Source organism: Micromesistius poutassou, assembly GCF_964030765.1.
Source record: "Micromesistius poutassou genome assembly, chromosome: 7".
Lineage (NCBI taxonomy): Eukaryota > Metazoa > Chordata > Actinopteri > Gadiformes > Gadidae > Micromesistius > Micromesistius poutassou.
The window spans coordinates 5,934,019-5,953,997 of NC_140277.1; the positions used below are offsets into that span (position 1 = coordinate 5,934,019).

At 44.6% G+C, this 19,979-nt stretch overlaps 1 protein-coding gene across 3 annotated transcripts; it reads left to right on the forward strand.

Moving 5' to 3' along the window:
- Window positions 1-2,968: 2,968 nt before the first annotated feature.
- ldb1a (LIM domain binding 1a) lies at window positions 2,969-18,509 on the forward strand. Of its 3 annotated transcripts, none has more exons than XM_084470478.1 (11): window positions 2,969-3,095; window positions 10,536-10,638; window positions 11,286-11,330; window positions 11,555-11,630; window positions 12,273-12,375; window positions 12,462-12,634; window positions 12,981-13,103; window positions 13,203-13,295; window positions 13,456-13,579; window positions 14,038-14,174; window positions 16,311-18,509. In XM_084470478.1, the coding sequence occupies exons 1-11, from the start codon at window positions 3,068-3,070 to the stop codon at window positions 16,362-16,364; spliced, it is 1,059 nt and encodes a 352-aa protein (XP_084326604.1). In that variant the 5' UTR covers window positions 2,969-3,067; the 3' UTR covers window positions 16,365-18,509. The 3 variants fall into 3 exon arrangements, with proteins under 3 accessions (XP_084326604.1, XP_084326606.1, XP_084326605.1); XM_084470480.1 differs by lacking the exon at window positions 16,311-18,509 and adding an exon at window positions 15,344-16,175 and having other exon boundaries at window positions 3,036-3,095; window positions 14,038-14,180; XM_084470479.1 differs by lacking the exon at window positions 2,969-3,095 and adding an exon at window positions 8,161-8,472.
- Window positions 18,510-19,979: the final 1,470 nt, after the last annotated feature.

Genomic DNA, 19,979 nt, shown 5'->3' on the forward strand with positions numbered 1-19,979 from the left:
TGTGTGGAAACCCAGACAGCGAATAACAGTAGGTGGATGAACCACCACTGTACCCCTACGTACTCCCTAATAGCTATACCTACCACTGCTCCGGCGTTGCCATGGATACAGTGCCCTCTCTCTCTCACTCCATCTCTATCTCGCTCCATCTCCCTCTCCCTGTTGGAACGGAGGGATGGGGCTGGAGAGCGGAGGAGAGGATCAGTGAGGAGAAGAGACTCTGGCGGCTGTCTCTGCGTCATATTCATACCAGCGCAGCTTAGAGCTGCCACCCTAACCCCTCCTTCTCCTCCTCCTCCTCCTCCTCCTCTTCCTTTCTCCCTCCCTTCATCATCTTCCTCATCATCCAATTTGCACACTGCCAGATCCCCTCACTTTGTCTCTCCGTCTCCATGTGGCAGACTCACTTTGCGCCGGTGTTGCGGTCCAGCAGGTCGCTGTGATCACTGTTTTGAACGAGGAGAAGGAAGGGGAGGGGGGGGGGGTGTTGCACGCCGTGAGAGCAAGGATTTGGTGCGTGCACGACGTGGGCGCAGAGAGAGAAAGAGAGAGAGAGAGAAGACAAAAGGTAAGTGTGGAAAACATCAGGAGGCTAAGTGAGAGAGAGCGAGAGCGAGAGCGAGAGTGAGTGTGTGGGAGAGAGAGGGAGAGACAGAGGGAGAGAGAGAGCGAGAAAGAGAGATGCCTCAAGACAAAAGGAAGGCTGGGAGTTAATTAGATAAACAGACTCAAGTATGACCACTCAAACCGTTTTATTATATTAATACTTTTACTGAAAGGCAGAAGCATGTTCATGTGAATAATGAATCTGTAATCTTTTGGTATTTGTTGTTTTCATCGGCAATGTACAGTTGGTGGAAGTCTTTATTTGTTTATATTACTGTGTTTATGTGAATGTGTGTGCGTGAACGCACATGTGCACGGGCGATTACATGCATGCCTGTGGACTCTCCTCTACAGTTGTGTGTGAGTGTTTGCGCGTGTGAAGCCAGTCAGTCTTCCAATGTAAGCGCAGGCATTCCTCTTGTCTTGCAGCGTTATGAAGCTGCGGCAGGATTAAGAGAGATGGTTGACGTATCACTGGTTGTGAAGACAAAGTGCGTTTCTCGTGTTCACTTGAGACAGGGACCTAGAGTGACAGACAGCGCCGTGCATTGAGTTGAGACATTGGTGAATTGTGGAAAAACCTCAGCCATTTACTGAATCACTCTGTAACTGGTTTGTCCTTCTTTCGCTTGTCTCCTTTTGTTTTGAGTTCCCCGTTTTTCAGCAGTCAAAAGCCTTTCTCAAAAAAGGCACAAAGACTAAATGGTGAGAGATATTGTACGTGAAAGCTGACTTGGTATATTGTTTGGGATTTATATATATATATATATATATATATATATATATATATATATATATATATAGAGAGAGAGAGAGAGAGAGAGAGAGAGAGAGAGAGAGAGAGAGAGAGAGAGAGAGAGAGAGAGGAGGAGAGATTAGGATGATGATGAGGCTGTGAAATAATCAGACAAACCTGCAGCTCTGAGAACAGTGTGTGACATTTAACTGCGATGCCTCTGCCACCTTGGTGCCGTGTGTTGAATGCGCCTGGCAGGTTTTGGTTTGTACTGGCTCATTAATGTATTGATCAGTGAGCAATGGACCACACAGATGGGCTGAACTCCATACACGTCACATTCGATTGGTCACTTGTGTGTAAAACAATGGAATTGTACTACATTGAATATACACATACACACACAAACACACACAGCAAATTACATTTTCTATGTGAGCTCTTGTGAGCTGTGTGATCTTTTTGACGTTAAGTGAATCCTTCTCGTAATGGATGGAATCATTGTGTTTGTTTGTGTGTGTGTTTGTGAGTGTGAATATGTGTGTGAGAGCAGGAGGGAGAGCAAGAGAGATAATGAGAGAGAGAGAGAGAGAGAGAGAGAGAGAGACTTGTGCATGCTTGTACGTGCACTCTCCTCTCTCTCTTGTGTCCTCTGTGTCCCTGGTCTCCAGGTGGGCTTTGCATTTTTAATCAATACTGTCTGTAGTGATTAACACCGCTGTTCTCTGTGCCGCAGAGAAGGAGAAGGGCAGAAAATAGAATGAGAGAGAAACAGAGAGAGAGAGAGAGAGAGACAAGGGCGCATTGAAAGAGAGTGAGTGAGAGAAAGAGAGAAAGAAGTATATATGGAAAGAGATAGATGGCAGATACGAGAGAATGAGGGACAGGAGAAATCAATCGAAAACGAGACAGTGTGTGTGTGTGTGTGTGTGTGTGTGTGTGTGTGTGTGTGTGTGTATAGTGCCGTAATGACCCTCTGCCTCTGGGCTCCTAGTGAGCATGTTTATCTCCCATAGCAGCACCAGGCAAAAATAGACGATGCATCACTGACACACATACACACACACGTGCACGCACAGACACATACACGTGCTCAAACACATACATGCGTAGTACATACGCACACGTGAACACACACACACACACACACACACACCATTTTGCCTTTGCTGTTTTTCTTATCCTTTGCCATAATTGCATCCCTCCCCTCCTCTTTCCTTCACTTACCCCAACACACACACACACACACACACACACACACACACACACACACACACACACACACACACACACACACACACACACACACACACACACACTGCGTATAACTCCTATCTCACATACCATTACCGCTCTTTATTCCTGCATTCTCTCTCTTCTCTCCCACTTGTGCTGCCTGTATGCCTATTAACGATGCTGCCTTAGCGCCACCTTGAGCTTCCTGTTCTGACCAGGGGAGGGAGGGAGAGAGAGAAACAGAGGAAGAGAGCAAGAGAGAGAGAGAGAGAGAGAGAGAGAGGGTGTCAGAGAGAGCAATGAAATGTTGTTTGCAGCTTTCAACCACTCCCTCTGACTCTCTCCCCGCCCCTGTGTATGTGTGTGTGTGTGTGTGTGTGTGTGTGTGTGTGTGTGTGTTCGGTGTGTTTCCACAGAGTTAGCCCATGCGAGCAACGTGTGGACTGAACGCAGCTGTTTCGTTCCGAGCAAAGCCCAACATGTGAGAAGATGTCTGTTGGAGGTTGTGCTTGTCCTGGTGAGTACTACAGACACACACACACACACACACACACACACACACACACACACACACAGAGAATACCCCTCGACCTTATTGCTCTCTCTCTGTCTTGTTTTGAAGCTTTTCTAACTCATTCTAAGACTGTATTTGCCACCTCTCCCCTACTCTCGTAATCCTTGTGTCTCCACTTTGGTAAAAGTGAGGTGCAAAACAACTTCTGTATATCTGGGAATTTGTCTCTACCATATATGTTTATGTTAGTGTGTGTGTGTGTGTGTGTGTGTGTGTGTGTGTGTGTGCCTGTGTGTAACTGTTGTGCTGCATTCTTTAGACATGTTCTGAACATAAACTGCACTTTTGGAGTTAGGTATCTGTCCTTTACTGAAACCTCAAAATAACAGATCAATTGCCAGATCAATTCCTCCCTGAGTGGTGCCACTTAGACAAACAGTGGAAACCAATCACCATATCTATTTGGTTGGTGTAGCTCCTTTTCCGTGTGATTTCTGGCCATCTAAAGAGTGGTGTTAAATAAGCTTTCATTCTAGTCAATAGTAGTGTGCACCCTAGCAAGTGAATGGTAACCCTAACCCTCCTGAGGAGTAGATCCAACGGATCCCATGTTGAGAACATTTCACACTTTTTGGGACTTTCAGGAGAACACACACAGGCTCTGGAGAGCTTCAGGAACATTTTGGAACTCACAACGACGCGGTACCAGGGGGCGAGCGAGCAACACGCAGAGTGGGGGAGAGAGGGGGAGAGAGAGAGGAACAGGGAGAAATTGAATCTCTGTGTCCGCTCCGGGATAGTACAGCTGGCAGATTGAATTAGGGTGTCAGTATCATTTTAATGGTCCTGCCCGGATTCAATGGTGGTATCAGGCGAAAAATATATTAGAGGAGACTCCGTTTGATATTCTTCTCGTCTATCTGCTCCCAGCGATATCTTTCTCTCCCTCACTCCTCCACTCCTCAACCCCTTCTCTCTCTCCGTCTCTCTTTCTGCTGCGAAGTAGTACTTTATCTGCTATGTTTCCTACACTCAGCCTGCTGAGTCTTAGCTGTAGACTGGAGAGTTATAATGGTATCCACATGTCCACGTCTAGGAAGGTGGTCCAGCATCTGCACATACGCAAAACACACACATACATACACGCACACACATACACACACACACACACACACAAACACACATGCACACACGCACACGTGCACACGCGCACACACACGCACAGACGCACACACACACACCCACACACAGCTTTTGACACATATTCATAGATGGGACATCAACATCTTGTTGGGGCAGGTTTAGAAAAAACCTAAAGTACAGCATTTCTTTGCACGGCTGACTTTGTGTTTGTATGTGTTTGTGTGTATATCTCTGTGTGTATAGATGCATATGTGTGTGTGTGTGTGTGTGTGTGTGTGTATGTGTGTGTGTGTGTGTGTGTGTGTGTGTGCGTGCGTGTGTGTGTGTGTGTGTGTGCGCGCGTGTGTGTGTGTGTGCATGTGTGACTGTGTTTGATTCTGTGTGTATATATGCATATGTGTGTGTGTGTGTGTGTGTGTGTGTGTGTGTGTGTGTGTATGTGTGCGTGTGTGTGTGTGTGTGTGTGCATGTGTGACTGTGTTTAATTCTGTGTGTATAGATGCGTGTGTGTGTGTGTGTGTGTGTGTGTGTGTGTGTGTGTGTGTGTGTGTGTGTGTGTGTGTGTGCGTGCGTGCGTGTGTTCATGTTTGATGTCATTGGGTTTTTCGGAAGGCTGGTTTGTTTACATTCTTGTAACATGGTGGCCAGACTGCTCCTCTCCTTTCCTCCTTTGTCAGAGCTGCATGTGAACAGTCCTTCCTTTCTTATTCTCCCATAACATACACTTTACCTTCTCCCCTCCCCTCTCTCCCTTACGCCTGTATTTTGCTTGTGATGAAGCCTGACACTATCATTTCATCCCCCTACCAGTGCATGTGTTTATTTTCAGAACTGTCTTTCAACAATAATTTATTTGTATGTGCGTAAGTGCAGGTATCCATTAAAACATGGGAGATGGGAATCTGTGATGTAACAAGATGTACGCCTGTCCATGTTCATGGGGTCTATATGCACGTCGTTTCGGTGTAATTGGTCGGCAGGGACATGTCGTCCTGCACTGGATTTCATTCCAGCGTAGCTTTCAATCCGAATTGGAGAATGCTTCAGCAATAAAATGGCAGAGATCTGTTCTAACATGGTGCGGTGGAGCAATCACGTCCTTTGTTCTGACTAAATGGTAAAAATAGAATGCCTGTGAGTTGAACACCCCCCCCTCTCTCTATTCTCTCTCTCTCTCTCTCTCTCTCTCATCCTCATACACACATTCAAGCTGGCGCTCTCGCTCCACAGTGTCTCACCCATCTCCCTTTAACCCCACCCCCCCTCTTCCCTCCCATCCAATCTCTCTCCCTCTCTCTCTTTCTCTCTCTCTCTCTCTATCACTCCCCCTCACTGCATCTCCCTCACCACCCCCCCCCCCCCCCGGCTCACCATGCTGATTGCAGTAGCTGTGGCGGTGACGTTACCTCATGCAGAAAGTCACATGGCTTCTGATTGGAGAAAAGTGACTTAAAGCAGAGGCAAGATGGCAGCCAAACAGCACCGGGGCTGTTTTGATTACTGTTGCACAATAACAAGGCTGCCGTATAGCCTCTCGCTCTCAGTACTGCAGAGTATCGCTCTCTCTCACTCTCTCTCTCTCTCTTTCTCTCTCTCTCTCTCCCCACATTCTCTCTATTTTCTATTATTTTTTTACCTTCCTCTTGTAGTCCTTCCTCCTTTATTCAGTGCTTGGTTTGCTAGATCAGATGAAAATGGCTTTTTTTGTAAAAAAAAAAAGAAAGAAAGAAGGAATGCGTGGGAGACAGGGTTGTCGTTGGGGGGGCAGAGTGAAGGGGAGAGAGTGCGGGCAAGAGTGGGGGGCGGGTGGAAGTGTGTGTATGTGTGTGTACGTGTGTGTGTGTGTGTGTGTGTGTGTGAGGGGGGGGGGGTCAGGATGCAGTATAGAGCAGGGTTGTTTTTGTGATGTAATATCTGCTGCAGGCGAAGAAATCGGCAGTGGAAAGCCAGAAAAGATGGAAAAACACTTTAATTGTGTCCTTTGGACATGAGTGAAATCTGACACCAGACTGATAGGCAGCATGTGTACCTAACACAGGGAGGAAAGAGAGAGAGAGAGAGAGAGAGAGAGAGAGAGAGAGAGAGAGAGAGAGAGAGAGAGAGAGAGAGAGAGTCTTGTAATAACAGGCAGAAAGATGTTTGCTTTTCAAGCTACTTCCACCTGTGTGAGTGCAACTAGTTTGGGTAGTGTGTTGATTTTTTCTTCTATGTGTTTCTTCTAAGATTCAGCTCAGAGACTTGGACTGTTGCGGTGCACACTGGCCATGTCTACTGTACAGATACTTACTTCTCTCTCACTCTCTCGCCCAGTTTTGCCTCCTCCCTCTCTCTTGTTATTCGTTGTTTTATCTTTTAAGGCACCTTGTCACGTCCACTTCCTCCTACAGTAACCTCCTCCTCCATAGAGAGAGAGAGAGAGCGTGAGAGAGAGAGAGAGAGAGAGCGAGAGAGCGAGAGCGCGAGAGAGTGAGAGAGAGAGAGAGAGAGAGAGAGAGAGAGAGAGAGAGAGAGAGAGAGAGAGAGAGAGAGAGAGAGAGAAGCTGCCGCTCAGTTTGTTCTGTCTTCTTCCTTGTTGCCATCACGACCACTGAGTCTCCGCCACAACACTCCACTTGTAGGGGCTTGCTGTTTCCTCAATGGCTGTATGACTTAGAAACTTAGGAACCAGGAATCTGAATCTGACACTTGCTATCCTCTTGAATAGCCAGAATGTGCCAATAACAGGTTTGATTATCCTCCTACACTGAGGAACACAGTCCTCCAGCATTGCATTTTAGTCAGATGGATGGAAAAAAGATGGAGGTCCCCGCTAAGCTGTTTGTTGGGCTTGTTTAAACATGGTCTTGTTTGTTGAGTGTGAAACTGATAATTTATCATGTTTTCACTCACCCCATTCTTTAGAATGACAGAGAATACAAAGTTCAGCATACTGGCACCACAAAAAGTAGTGTTATCAAATGAAATAATATCTGTTCTCTACATATTTTATCTGAGAAGCGTTTTTTAAATCTTCATTCTATGCGATAATTTGTGTGGGTAAACATGAGTCAAGCTATCAAGACACTGCAGTCGTCATTATCATCTGTATCACTTGTTTTTATTACCATTTTATAGTCCATTTATTTTTCCCACATTGTACATTTATTTTATTTTTTAGAATTCGATAGGCCACACACTGACTTCTCTGTGTCACCGAGCCAATGCAGTACCACTCAACTCACCTGATTTCCAGCAGAGGGAGATGCAGATCTAGAAAGGCTTTACTCCATCCACCCATCACATGCCTCACATGAGACCAGCCCTGCAAATCATAAGCAAGCATGGGCCAAATTTCAGGCTGTGTGCCTGACATTGTACTTAATACTTGCAAAGTTTTCTTAACAAGCTTGCTTAACATCTATCCATCTATATTTCTATATATTCATCTATATTATATATCTATATTAGGATACAAGGGTCAGGGTTATTAGATATCAGCTAATAGATTAGAAAGAGGCAAATATATGAAAATGTATTTGTAATCCTTCTTAAAAATGATCCTTACATAAATATAGACTTGCTATGAACGCTATAGGAAAGCATATAACTGCATTAATGAAATGTAACAGTTGCCTTTACATGAGTCACATTCATTTCTGGGATCGTTATAAATTAACCAGCTTCTTGAAACATTCAGTTGTCCTATCGCCTTTAAGTACGACATGGTTATTGCATGATGATTTAAAGATCTGCGTTCACGCTAAATGTTCTTCCATTAATGCACGTTGTGGTATTTGCCTAGTAGTGAGTCAGTGGAAATGACTGCAGTGGCGAAAACCCTTGCGATATTGGGTAGGCGGAGTGGTAATCTATGTTTTAGAGGGGGGGATAGCATCAGTCTGGGGTATGGAACAAGCATTGGGGGCGGGGCCATTGTTCGTTCCTCGGTTGGCAGGAACAAAGAGGTCTCGCTCTCTACATGTTTAGTAGTAGTTGTAGTAGTAGCAGATAGATAGATAGCATCACCCCCGAGAAGACAAATGACGCTCGAAACCCACTGGCTGCGAAGGTGGTAAAAATATACCGACAGTGGGACCAAGTACCGTTTGTGATTTACTTTCCCCCCCGTCCACATCTCTTTATAATTTGGGTCGAGGAATCGTAGTAGCCTCAAGGTTGAAGACAGATCGGCAGCTCCCCGGCTAACAGGAGGGCTAGCTTGCTGCAACACCGCGGTTCGGTGAACCTTTCTCTTCAGGTAACTTGACGTCCACACCTAGACGGCTTTAAGTATTTAAATCGCGTACAACAAATGCAAAGTGGAACTGCGATGTGTTCTCAGTAAGCTATGCACAAATGGCGGCGATATTTGAGTAACTAATGCAGCTTAGCAATGGCATCCGTTCTGCAAATGGGTAACTGTTAATAAATGCGGCCCTGCAATGTTTGGTTGGTGTCTTGTCGAAACGACTCCCTAGTCAAACGTTTGGGAGCTACGTACTGCAAGCATAATAATAATAATATGAAGAATGGAGCCCATCACTACTGCCAATATGTCAAGATATACTCTAATCGTTCTATTTTGATATTGCTTCAGGCCTATAGAATAAATACACACACCGTGATTACATTATATCTCAACGATTGCATCTTAATGCCGAGCTCTAATCTCACTGATACATCTTGACAAGATGACGATACAACAGCCTCTACATCAACATCTTCCCCAAGATGCGACAGAATGTGTTGGACCTGCCGCCATTCACTACAATGCATCATCTGATTGCCAACAGACCTGAATGCCTTAATGTAATGTTATTGTCAAGCAAAACTCTATATTTATTTTTATTTAAGATGCAGTTTATATTTAATCATGTGGTTGATCACGTGTAGCTGACAGCATATGCTAGGTGTGTGTGTGTGTGTGTGTGTGTGTGTGTGTGTGTGTGTGTGTGTGTGTGGCGAGGTGCTCAGAAAAGAGACAAAAGCCACGTAAACTGGTTTATAAAGAAGTGTCATGTGTCTTGTGCATGAATGACACCATTAGTCCGATCTCTTGTCTGTACCTGGGTGATCGCTAATGAGGTCATCACAAAGTGCAGCATAGTAGGGAGTGGTGCCTGGGAGATAAGTTTGTGTTTTTGTATGGACATCAGACTGAACAAAGGCATATTGGACAGTTCTAAACACTGTCTGGTGGTGCTGGTTGTGTGTTATAGGCGGGTGGGACTTAAGGTCATAGTTGACACACAGAAGATGGGCATTGTGGGGCCCCATTGAACATGTTCAGCCCCTTAATAAGGTGGATAAAGATGACCCCAGAGGGCAGTTCGATGAGAAGAGTGAGAGGAAAGGTTATATATAATATAGGTGTCAGGGGGATATTCTCAAATGCAATAATTGTGAAGCGAAGCACAGACCACCTGACACTAGTCAGCCCTAGTCCTTCGGTCTCTCCCCATGCCTCTATCCTTCATCCATATCATGCAGCCACTCTGACTGTCTCTCCCTCCATCTTTTACATTATTATTGACCTACCTCTGCTTTTGGTCTGTCTCCACACAGCCCACAGAACAAATTAGAAGATTGTAGTCTAGTAATGTAAAACAACCACCGGCCTCAGACAAGCTCCCAATGTTAGGCTGTCATCCAGCCGGGATGATGAAGATGTTTGTGATGGTGTAGTAGATATTTCCTTAAGCACTCCCTGCATGTTGCTGTATGAATGGCTTATCTGGGCAGACAAGAGTTAACAACAGCCGGGATAGAGAGTTGGGGGATGGGCGGGAGAGGCAGAGAGAAGGGGGGGTGGGGGGAACACACACACACTGTGCAGAGGAGCGTGGTTAGGATCACATGAAATGGGGCTGGGAGACTGAGGGAGAGAGAGAGAGAGGAGGGTTCCCTATAATGAGGACAATACCAGAACACAAAGAACAGAGCAGGCCCTGACTTAGAAAAGCTCCCTTGCGTTTTATAGTTATGATGGTTTTCAGATGTCATTGTTAGGGCTATGCTGATATATTTTTTTGTGTTTTCCCCTAGAGAGATATAGTGTGTGTGTGCGTGTTTGTGCTGCCACAGACATGCGTTAGGTAATGAGGGGAAAAAAGGAGCAGATGATTGTTGGGGGCCAATGTGCTTTAATTTGAACCAATCCAAACGCAATCCACACACACATTAGATTGCTTAGAATATGCTGTGATTTAAAACGATCTTAATCTTTTAATAATCGTAATCCCTGCTAAATCTCTGCCCTCCTCTCTCCTCCCCACCCCAACCCCATGTGTCTCCCGCACCCTCTCCTGTGCTCATGTGCAGGCTGTTCGTCAAAGTCATTCAAACTGTACTCCCCCAAGGAGCCCCCGAACGGCAGCACCTTTCCCCCCTTCCACCCGGGCGCCATGTTGGACAGAGACGTGGGGTATGTGTGGCTACCTCACTTGGGCAAACGAACGATGGAAGTGTAACTCACAACTGGTGGGGCGGGCAGGTTCGACATCCCCTCAGTGTAGAACAGGGACTCATGACACGGAGCAAGGACTATCTTGTTTGACAAGCCGAAAGGAATTTGTATGGGGGGGGGGGGGGGCGGGGGATTGTGGCAGAGCAGGATAGGGGATGATTGGCCTAGATTTAGTAATCAATTTAGTGTAAAGAATGTGTTTTTCAAAGTCTTCTATGTCCTTGGGCTCTTATTTGACGTTTTTTTTTAATGTGCAAAATACATTTGCAACACTTAACTTGGGTTTATGTTTATTATTATCCCCATGTTTCTGAATTTGCATCTTGTAATGGCCATTTAAGCATTATTATAGAATTAATTCTGTAGCGCTTTAATATTGGCAGTTAAGTTAAGAAGGGTAATTTCATGGATCGTGCTTGTTTGTACTTTTCTATGCACATTTTAAGTAGTGCTAATCTGCTCCCGTCAGAACTGTTTTACCACAACAGAAATGAATGGCAACTCTGACGAATCATGTTTTGATTTGCGGTATTCCCGTGCCTCTGATCTACAAAGTAATGGGTTTTCTAATGATGAATTTTCTTTTTCCACTTTTCCATTTCTAGGCCTACACCCATGTATCCCCCATCGTATATGGAGCCTGGGATGGGGTAAGTTATCATGTTCTGTTGGCTGTTTGTATCCAATTATCACGCGTTGTATTCACAAGGACAACATTCATGGTTGTCCTTGTGTCAACAAAAACATAGTCAAGCGCAGTGTTCTGGACGCTGCCTATTGCTAATAGTGTCTGTTAGCACTGTGGCTGGGGGGCCTACCACTGCACTCACAATGCATTGCAGGGTGTTGATCTTGTGTTCCCGTTGGGTTTCAGGAGACCCACGCCATACGGGAACCAGACAGACTACCGGATATTTGAGCTGAACAAAAGGCTACAGAACTGGACAGAGGTGAGACGCGGACAGCAGTTCTCTCCCTGGAGTATGAGTATACCACTCTGCTGTGTTTCTGCCAGGATCCTTTTTGTTTCTTCACTATTTCCACCAACTGAATTGGGGTCTGAGAATAGTTTTGGATGAGTCAGTCGGGATCGTGTTCTTTCAGAGTCCGTAGCCCCTTAATTGGTTTCTGTGACTGGGCTTTATGTTTTTACCGCCGTCCCTTAGTTCCAGTGTTTGCAGCGTACAGTGCCTTTTAAGGGTTTTATGGCAAACAAAGCCTAAGATATGAGTTGTTTACATGGACATGCACTGGGAACTGGTTTGTGGCTTCTTCATTTACTGTCAATCCTCCATGACTCTTGATTCAATGTGATTCAGCTTCATGAGGAAGCTGACCTTGCACGCACTAACTAGCTAATGTTGTTTGTGGAAAAATACTCAACCATGGTCTTCAATGAACAGGGTCAGGTCAAACAAGGTTTAACTTGTATTTCATGGCTGACATTTTTTTTACTTTAAATTTAAAAAGGGAAAACACAAGTACAGCAATTCTTATTTGAATGATTCTGAAAACAGCCTTTTGGTTTAGCCAGTGTTTCTCATTATGCATTATCCAAAGAGATCTGAGTGGTTCCTGTGTCTTTGCTGCAGGACTGTGACAATCTCTGGTGGGACGCGTTTACTACAGAGTTCTTTGAGGATGATGCCATGCTCACCATCACGTTCTGTCTGGAAGACGGCCCCAAACGATACAGTAAGACTCGAAAGCAGCCTCTAACATATCCTCCTGACCGATTAGCAAGGATGGCAATTATACTCAAACCACATGTCCGTCTGCAGCCATCGGCAGGACGTTAATTCCGAGGTACTTCCGGAGTATCTTCGAAGGGGGCGCCACCGAGCTGTTCTATGTGTTGAAGCACCCCAAGGAGTCCTTCCACAGCAACTTTGTGTCTCTCGACTGCGACCAGTGCACCATGGTGACTCAGAACGGCAAGCCCATGTTCACTCAGGTAATGGAATGAGAGTTCTGGAACACTTTTCCTTTTTTTTTAGTACATTTACCTTCAGGGCCGTTCACACTACAATGGCAATCGCGGTTGCGATCGAATGCAGTACAGTTGCAGGTGATGCTGACTACTGAGGGTAAATAAGGCAGAAGAAGACTAGGAAGCTTTTTGAAGAATACACAAGTGGTTTTATTAGCCATGGGCTTATTTCTGAACAGCCTTTCTCCATTGAAAGTAATGGTACATTCTTGTGCAACACCGGATTCACCATTTTAGTATGAACAGCTATTGCGAGTGTATCTGTCCTTTACCCTAACGCCCATGTCTCGATTTGTTCCCTGGGCTGAAGGTGTGTGTGGAGGGCCGACTGTACCTAGAGTTCATGTTCGATGACATGATGAGGATCAAGACGTGGCACTTCAGCATCAGGCAACACAGGGAGGTTCTCCCTCGGAGCATCCTCGCCATGCACGTGAGTCTCACGCACACACACAAACGCGCACACACAGGCGCACACCTTCGTGTATAATGTACTCTGTACTTGTGAGTGTTTAAAATGCTTTGCTTATAGTCCAATGGCATGCAGGACCCCCAGATGTTGGATCAACTGGCTAAGAACATCACGAGATGTGGCCTCTCCAACTCCACGTTGAACTACCTTCGGGTAAGCGGACAGATTCGGGAGACATTCTTTGTATTTAGATATGATGGAAAATTCACAGAACCCTGTGATGGAGTGAGCATGTTTGTTTAAATTTGTCATTTGTGATCTTTATGTTGTGTTGACCTGTACATCCTCACGGTGTCGTGTGGTGTTGTTGCAGCTCTGTGTCATCTTGGAGCCCATGCAGGAGCTGATGTCCAGGCATAAAACCTACAGCCTCAGCCCCAGAGACTGCCTGAAGACATGCCTCTTCCAGAAGTGGCAGAGAATGGTGGCACCACCAGGTAATTTGCCATGATGTCAAACCAAAACCATCTCGGAAAAACGATCACACAAATTATTGGTATTTTATGGTTTCATTACATTAATTGATCTCTTGTGGGCCTCAAAACGTATGTTAAATTATGCCTTTATTGATTGTACGGAACTATTCCTTGTGTGGCCTTGTTCTAATTGTATATGGTGGCACAATAGTCTATGGGTTTGGGTTGCTTTACTCCCAGCTTACTTTAATCCAATTTTAATACAAAAAGTCTCTAAAATGAATGAAAAGCAACGATTTAATTCAACAAAAGCACCACAAGGCTTTGTCTCATGTCACGACACCAAAAGGACATTGACTCAAACGTATCCTGGCCTCGCCCAAAGGAGGGGTCAGGGGGAAGGGGGGTAGACATCAATGCCAGCCCTAGACTGATGTGTCTTATATAGTCTCTCCATGTTGTCCCTTCCCCACATGTAGCTGAGCCGGCCAGACAGGCGCCCAACAAGCGGAGGAAACGGAAGGTGTCCGGTGGCAGCACCATGAGCTCGGGAGGCGGCGCCGGCGGCGGCAACAAGAAGAAGAGCCCGGCCAACAGCTTCGCCCTCTCCAACCAGGTACCTGTACCTACACCCTCTCCCTGACCTTTGACCCCCAACCCCCCTCCCCCTCCCCTCCCATCCCCGTCCCCTGCTCTGAGGCTGCCCGGTCCGGCCCCGAGCAAGCCTGGGTGGGAGGGAGAAGGAGACTAGAGGGGAGGAGGCGAGGAAGCAGAAAGAGAGAGGGGAACTTTTGTCTTGTTTGGCTGGGAGGGGGGAGGTCTAAGTGGGGGCTTGGTAATAGGAGACCTAGGATTGTATCTTGACTCAGACTAGAAGATGGAAAGGCTTTTGTGTGGCGAGGGCATGGTTGATTTCCCTGTAATAATGAGAGCCCTTCGGTAGCCACTGGAGACCCCTGTTCTGAACCAGTGATGGGCAGTCCCTGGTCCTCTGAGGCGACCGGCTAATGGTCATCTTTATACATGTATTTCTCATACAGGAGGTGCTTATAACCTCTATGCACAGGCCTGGATGTTTCTGTGTCTGCCTAACCTTGTTGGAGTCTGTTTGACTTGGCTGTCTTCCTTGATTGGTGGTCTGGAACACACTGAGCTCCAGTACCACAACATTGGGCAGCAAATTGATGTACAGGATAAAGCATGAGAGAGCAGAGTACACACCGATAGTGGCACAGCCCGCTGGCTTCCTATTGGTGACAGGAACGAGACCCGAGTTGGAATGGAAGTCCCTGTTTGATTGCAGCGCTGAGATGATGGAAAAACAAGAATGAGAATCATGAGCTGCTGCTGACTGGAGCATGGGACCAGGGATGCCCACTTGCTGGCGGATAGGGAGGCCCCTACACGCCCCACTGATACCCCTACACTTCCTGAAGAAGGGATGTGTGAAAGTAGAGTAACGGCACATCAGCTTTTGATGTGTTGACGATAAGGGAACCCTAGGATGGTGGAGAATCAAACCGCAGCTCTCTATGGCCCTGGTGTCAAAATGGGGGACAAAAGCATTATCATTTCACCATGATGATCATTACCAAAAAAATGCACATTAAAACATTATAAGACTTATTCCAAAATAAATCGTGTCACACCTAGTTTTTCTGCTCCAAACTTTATTATAATATATATTTTTTAACAGCAATTTCAACCCATCCGTGCAGTCAGTAATTCCGCGCACCCCCCTGTAATACAGGGATAATGTGTACCGGCCCTTGCTGTCCCCTTTAGGACGTGATGATGGTGGGAGAGCCCACTCTGATGGGAGGGGAGTTTGGTGACGAGGATGAGCGTCTGATCACGCGGCTGGAGAACACGCAGTTCGATGGGGCGAGTGGCCTGGAGGATGAGGACAGTTTCAACAGTTCACCCGCACTGGGCGCTCACTCGCCCTGGAACAGCAAGGCGCCCTCTAGCCAGGAGAGCAAGAATGACATCTCCCAGTCGTCCCAGTAGAGAGCTATCGGCAGTACCCCGACCCACCTCATAGCCCCCCATACCAACTTAAAAAAAGAAAAAGACCCACTGGATGTGACTGAGCTAACGCCCGCGGGAGGAGGGGTCTGGGGCGCCATAGTTGAATTGTCTAATTTATTTTTTGTGTGTGTTTGTAACCAGATGGGAGGGACGGTCGTGTAAACTGTTAATCAAAGGCCGTTTTGTCGTCAAGGGGTGGGGGGGGCGGTGATCAAGGCAGTTCCAAGTGGCTCCAACGTCAGCGTTCCCCACCCTAGCGCCCTCATGTTCCTGCACATGCTCAGTGGTGTGGTGCTCAGCCGTGGTCCCTTGCCTCCTCTGCCCCTCCATGGCGTCCGCATGGCACCTGCTCTTCTCCTTCGTTGTTCCCGCCGCGTGTCTCCATGTGCGTGCGCGTGCCTGGTACCGTTCCACCGCTCACCGCTGGGATTGAGCGAGAAGCAGGGGTTCGCCATGGCCAACCGTATCAGCGGGTTCTTGTTCCAACCTCGGGTCTGCCCTTCTGCGCGTGCGTTGCCTTGACGACGCAGCCCTCGTTTCTGTTGCTGTGCTCTTGTCAGAAGGGGAAGCAATGCTCAGCTTTTCATTTACCCCTCTCTCCCCCCCCCTCCCCACCCATACCCCCTTTCCCAGTCTGTACAAAAAACTAATGTGTGCACTCTCTTTTGAGTGCTAAAATTCAACTATTTTATTTTTAAACTCAAATTATTTGTTTTTGTAGGACCTGGTTGGAACAAAAACCTGTACAGGGCCGGAGCTTGAGGACCGGAGTTGAGAGCCACCACGCTAAATCTTAATCCCATCCACACCAATACTGACACACACACACACACACACACACGCAAGACACTGACTGACATACACTCCAATCCAGCCAAACACACACCCACACCCCCTTACACTTGGAGCATGAATGGCAGAGGGACGGGAGGTGTTACGGACCGTGTCTGGACCAGAGCACCACATGCTACACAAGTGTGATTTCTCTCTTTTTTGTTTTGTTTCTTTGTTTTTATTATGTTTTCAATTGGTTTGGATTTTTTTTTATTTTTGTAAACAATTTCTAAAAAAAAACAAACAAGAATAAAGTCAAGACTAGCAAACGTAATAAAAAAAAGAAAGAAAAAAAACCCTACAAAACACCCCAGAATATTCTTTGCACAGTTTTTCCACAGTGACACCAATCTATTTTTCCTATGAATTGATGGTGTATTCTTGTTCTTTCTAATTGCTAATGTACCAACTGTATACCATCCTAAATCTGTTGTGGGAGATCGCTCTGTGTTGCGTATATTGTAATATTACTGTTGAATCATTCTTACTGTGGTGACAACTGAACCGCAATGCACATCCATGCTTAATGTCATCAGTGTCTGACATCAACTCGGTGGATGGAAATGTACTGATGTGTATTCCTAGCAGTGATGCTATGGAGTTGTATGGCTTAATGTTTTAGTACTACAGACCAGTTTGTCTGAATTTCCCATTGGATAATGGTTTCCTTACTGCACTCCACCTGCTGTAAAATCAGTTGACGTGTCATTGCCAGGAAGTTTTTTTTTTTGCTTAGTCTATCTGGAGAGTGTTCACTTTTAGGAAAACTACACAGGAAGTTTGAAATTTGCTACTTTAAAAAAAAAATAAACAATTTTGACAGGATTGTAAAATAATAAAATACTTTTTGTATTGAGTTTCCCAAGAATGTTTTTCAATCACAAATGAGAAAGCTGCAAACCAAGGAGCTACATGTAATTTAAGATAATGCTAATGCTATGCTATTTGTTTGTATAACATATTTTTGACCCTCCCATGTTTATGTGTATGTACTTGTATATTTTAGGTAATAGTTATTTGTAAGTTATTCTATTATGTACCCCCCTCCCTCCACTTCTCATATACCTTGACAAAGCCCATCTCATGTAAAGAGAAAAAGCTCCTAGTTTTGTTTTTTTACCCGACTATAAAAGTAACAATCACTGCTAAGATACATTTGGGGTCATGTTGGCAATCCTATTTATTTTTCTAGATTCTCCCATTTTATTTAGGCCCAGCTCAAATGTGCAACAACTGTTATTTGTCGTATTAAGTCTAGTGGGTGGCAAGGTTGGTAAATGAGAAAATGCTAGTGTTTTAAGTAGTTGCATTTTTGACGTTTCTAATGATTTAGGGACGACCATGGTCATTTTATGCAGTTCCCACAAAGACATTTGTTTTGGGTAAATTTCAATTCTAGTCACATCATTGGAGAAATTCAAATGTCTGCAACTTCAATTTCTTGTAAGAGTCGTGAAAATAACTTTCTGCAATCATTGGAGCAATTACCTTTTTTTCAAACCATTGCTTTTTTGTAAGATTCGATGGGTTATTCATTTGATGTATCAATAGTTAAAGCCAATAACTTACGAATCTAATTAGTGAGCAAATATTTTAGTACTTGCAAAATATGCGCCACCTATCAATTACTGGTGTACAAATAGTTTTTGTCACAAAAGGAATTGTGATTCTGTATACACCGAATTAAGATATACACCTCGCCGTCACTAGGGGTCTCCAATAACACAAAGACAACCCAATCACGCTCACGAGTTGGTTCCCACCTGGCAAGTTGCCCGTGGGCGTTTTCTCCAACACTAGTTGTCGAGGGATTTGTGGAACTATTGTGTTAACCTCTCATCGGCGTCTTAATCTCTGTAATCTACCCGTCGGTCCTAGCAGTGAAAGAAGAAAAACCCTATATATTACCCGAAAAAACATCCCCGTGACCCTCCCAACACATGCTGAGAAAAAATGTTCTATCACAGAGCTGAAACAACAGCGCACCCATAGCTGGTTTCGGTAGTGCTCAGTCACAGGGGTGATTTGATACATATATATCTATATATTTTGCCTAACATCTGTCATTGACGATTCATGTATGGTATCAATAAAATGAATTTTCACTGAAGTATCCATATCAGGTTCTTTATTTAAAAGACGCAAATAACACTTAATATGTAAAAGCAGGTTTTTTTTGTTCCCACACAGAACCAACACTCAATTTGAGACCGTGCTCCAAAGTGACTTGCCCGCACCTGAGCTTTCTTTATTTAACTTAATTTTAATATGATTTAGGCCTATCTAACTGTATAGGCCCTAGTCTATACAATCAGACGGTGCAATTGATGCAAAGATGACATTCATATCATATTATGGCCTACCACTTTGTCAAGAGAGAAATGTCATGTTGTTACACATTCTATAATAACATAACTCAATGTCAGTAGGCCTACGTTTCTTCGCGTATAATAGCCATCATAGAAACCAAGGGGAGAGATTGATTTTCTATCTAAATAGCTTGGCGCCAGAAGGGACGATATGATCTGGGAGTATACGACAGCTTGCTTCATAGTTCCGCACGACATCAAAATGTCCTTCATCCAATTGTGCAATTGAATGACCTCATACACTTTTATACAACCAGACCCTATTTATTTCAGAGAAAGACTGATTTTGTCAGCAGTTATTTATTAGCAATGTTTATTGAAAGCTTATTCAGTTAATAGCAATAACTGCGATAGGCCTACATATTTTACTAATTTTATATTTTATAAACTATCGTTAATCTAGCCAACAAAGCAGAGGTTAGTTGTATTTGACCATCATCTATAAACACAAGTAATTTCCATGGTGGGTCCCAGCAATGGAGAATTAGGTTTCTGGTAGACATAGTGTACTTTATTAACTGACTATGGTGAATCAATCTAACAAAGAATAGGTTGATACATATGATATGCTTATTTATTAACGTGCGATACACTGAGCCATATAATATAGTGGCATGTAAACCTCATTCACCTTTATGCAGTGTGATTTTCCACCTAATGATGGGTAAACACCCATCATTGGAGAATTTTTAAAATTAAGAAAACGTTGGAGACCACACACCTAACGATAGATTAAGATAAATGTATCTGTCTCAGTAAAGTTCAAAGTTCATATATTAGTAACAATGTCACTACAATATCAAGTGGGCTAACGCTAAGCATGTCTATCAACAAAGTTGCACAGCCTGTGTTAGCTTAGTAGCTTGCTTTTGTAATATACAGTGAATCACTGTAGATTGTGATCACTGAACATTGTACATCACTTGGTACCATGTCATAGTTTGCATTTGCACAGGGGCAGTTTCTATTTGCACCGGGGAAGTTTGCATATGTACCATGCTAATGGTCTAACACTTAGTTGATATATTGATATATTTTGACCCTATTCTCGTGATATTATGACTTCATTCTCATAAAATCCTCCTCCTTTATTCTCGGAATTATGATGTTAATCTCTGAAGATTTCTTTTTTATCTCGAAATATCTGATTCTTTTTTTAAAGACAAATGTTTTTTATGCAGTAAGAA

Coding starts and splice junctions, on each gene's coding strand:
- ldb1a (XM_084470480.1), top strand. CDS start 3,068: ATGTCTGTTGGAGGTTGTGCTTGTCCTG. Junction 11,331..11,554: donor TATATGGAGCCTGGGATGGG/GTAAGTTATCAT, acceptor GTTGGGTTTCAG/GAGACCCACGCCATACGGGA. Junction 13,296..13,455: donor CCACGTTGAACTACCTTCGG/GTAAGCGGACAG, acceptor GTGTTGTTGCAG/CTCTGTGTCATCTTGGAGCC.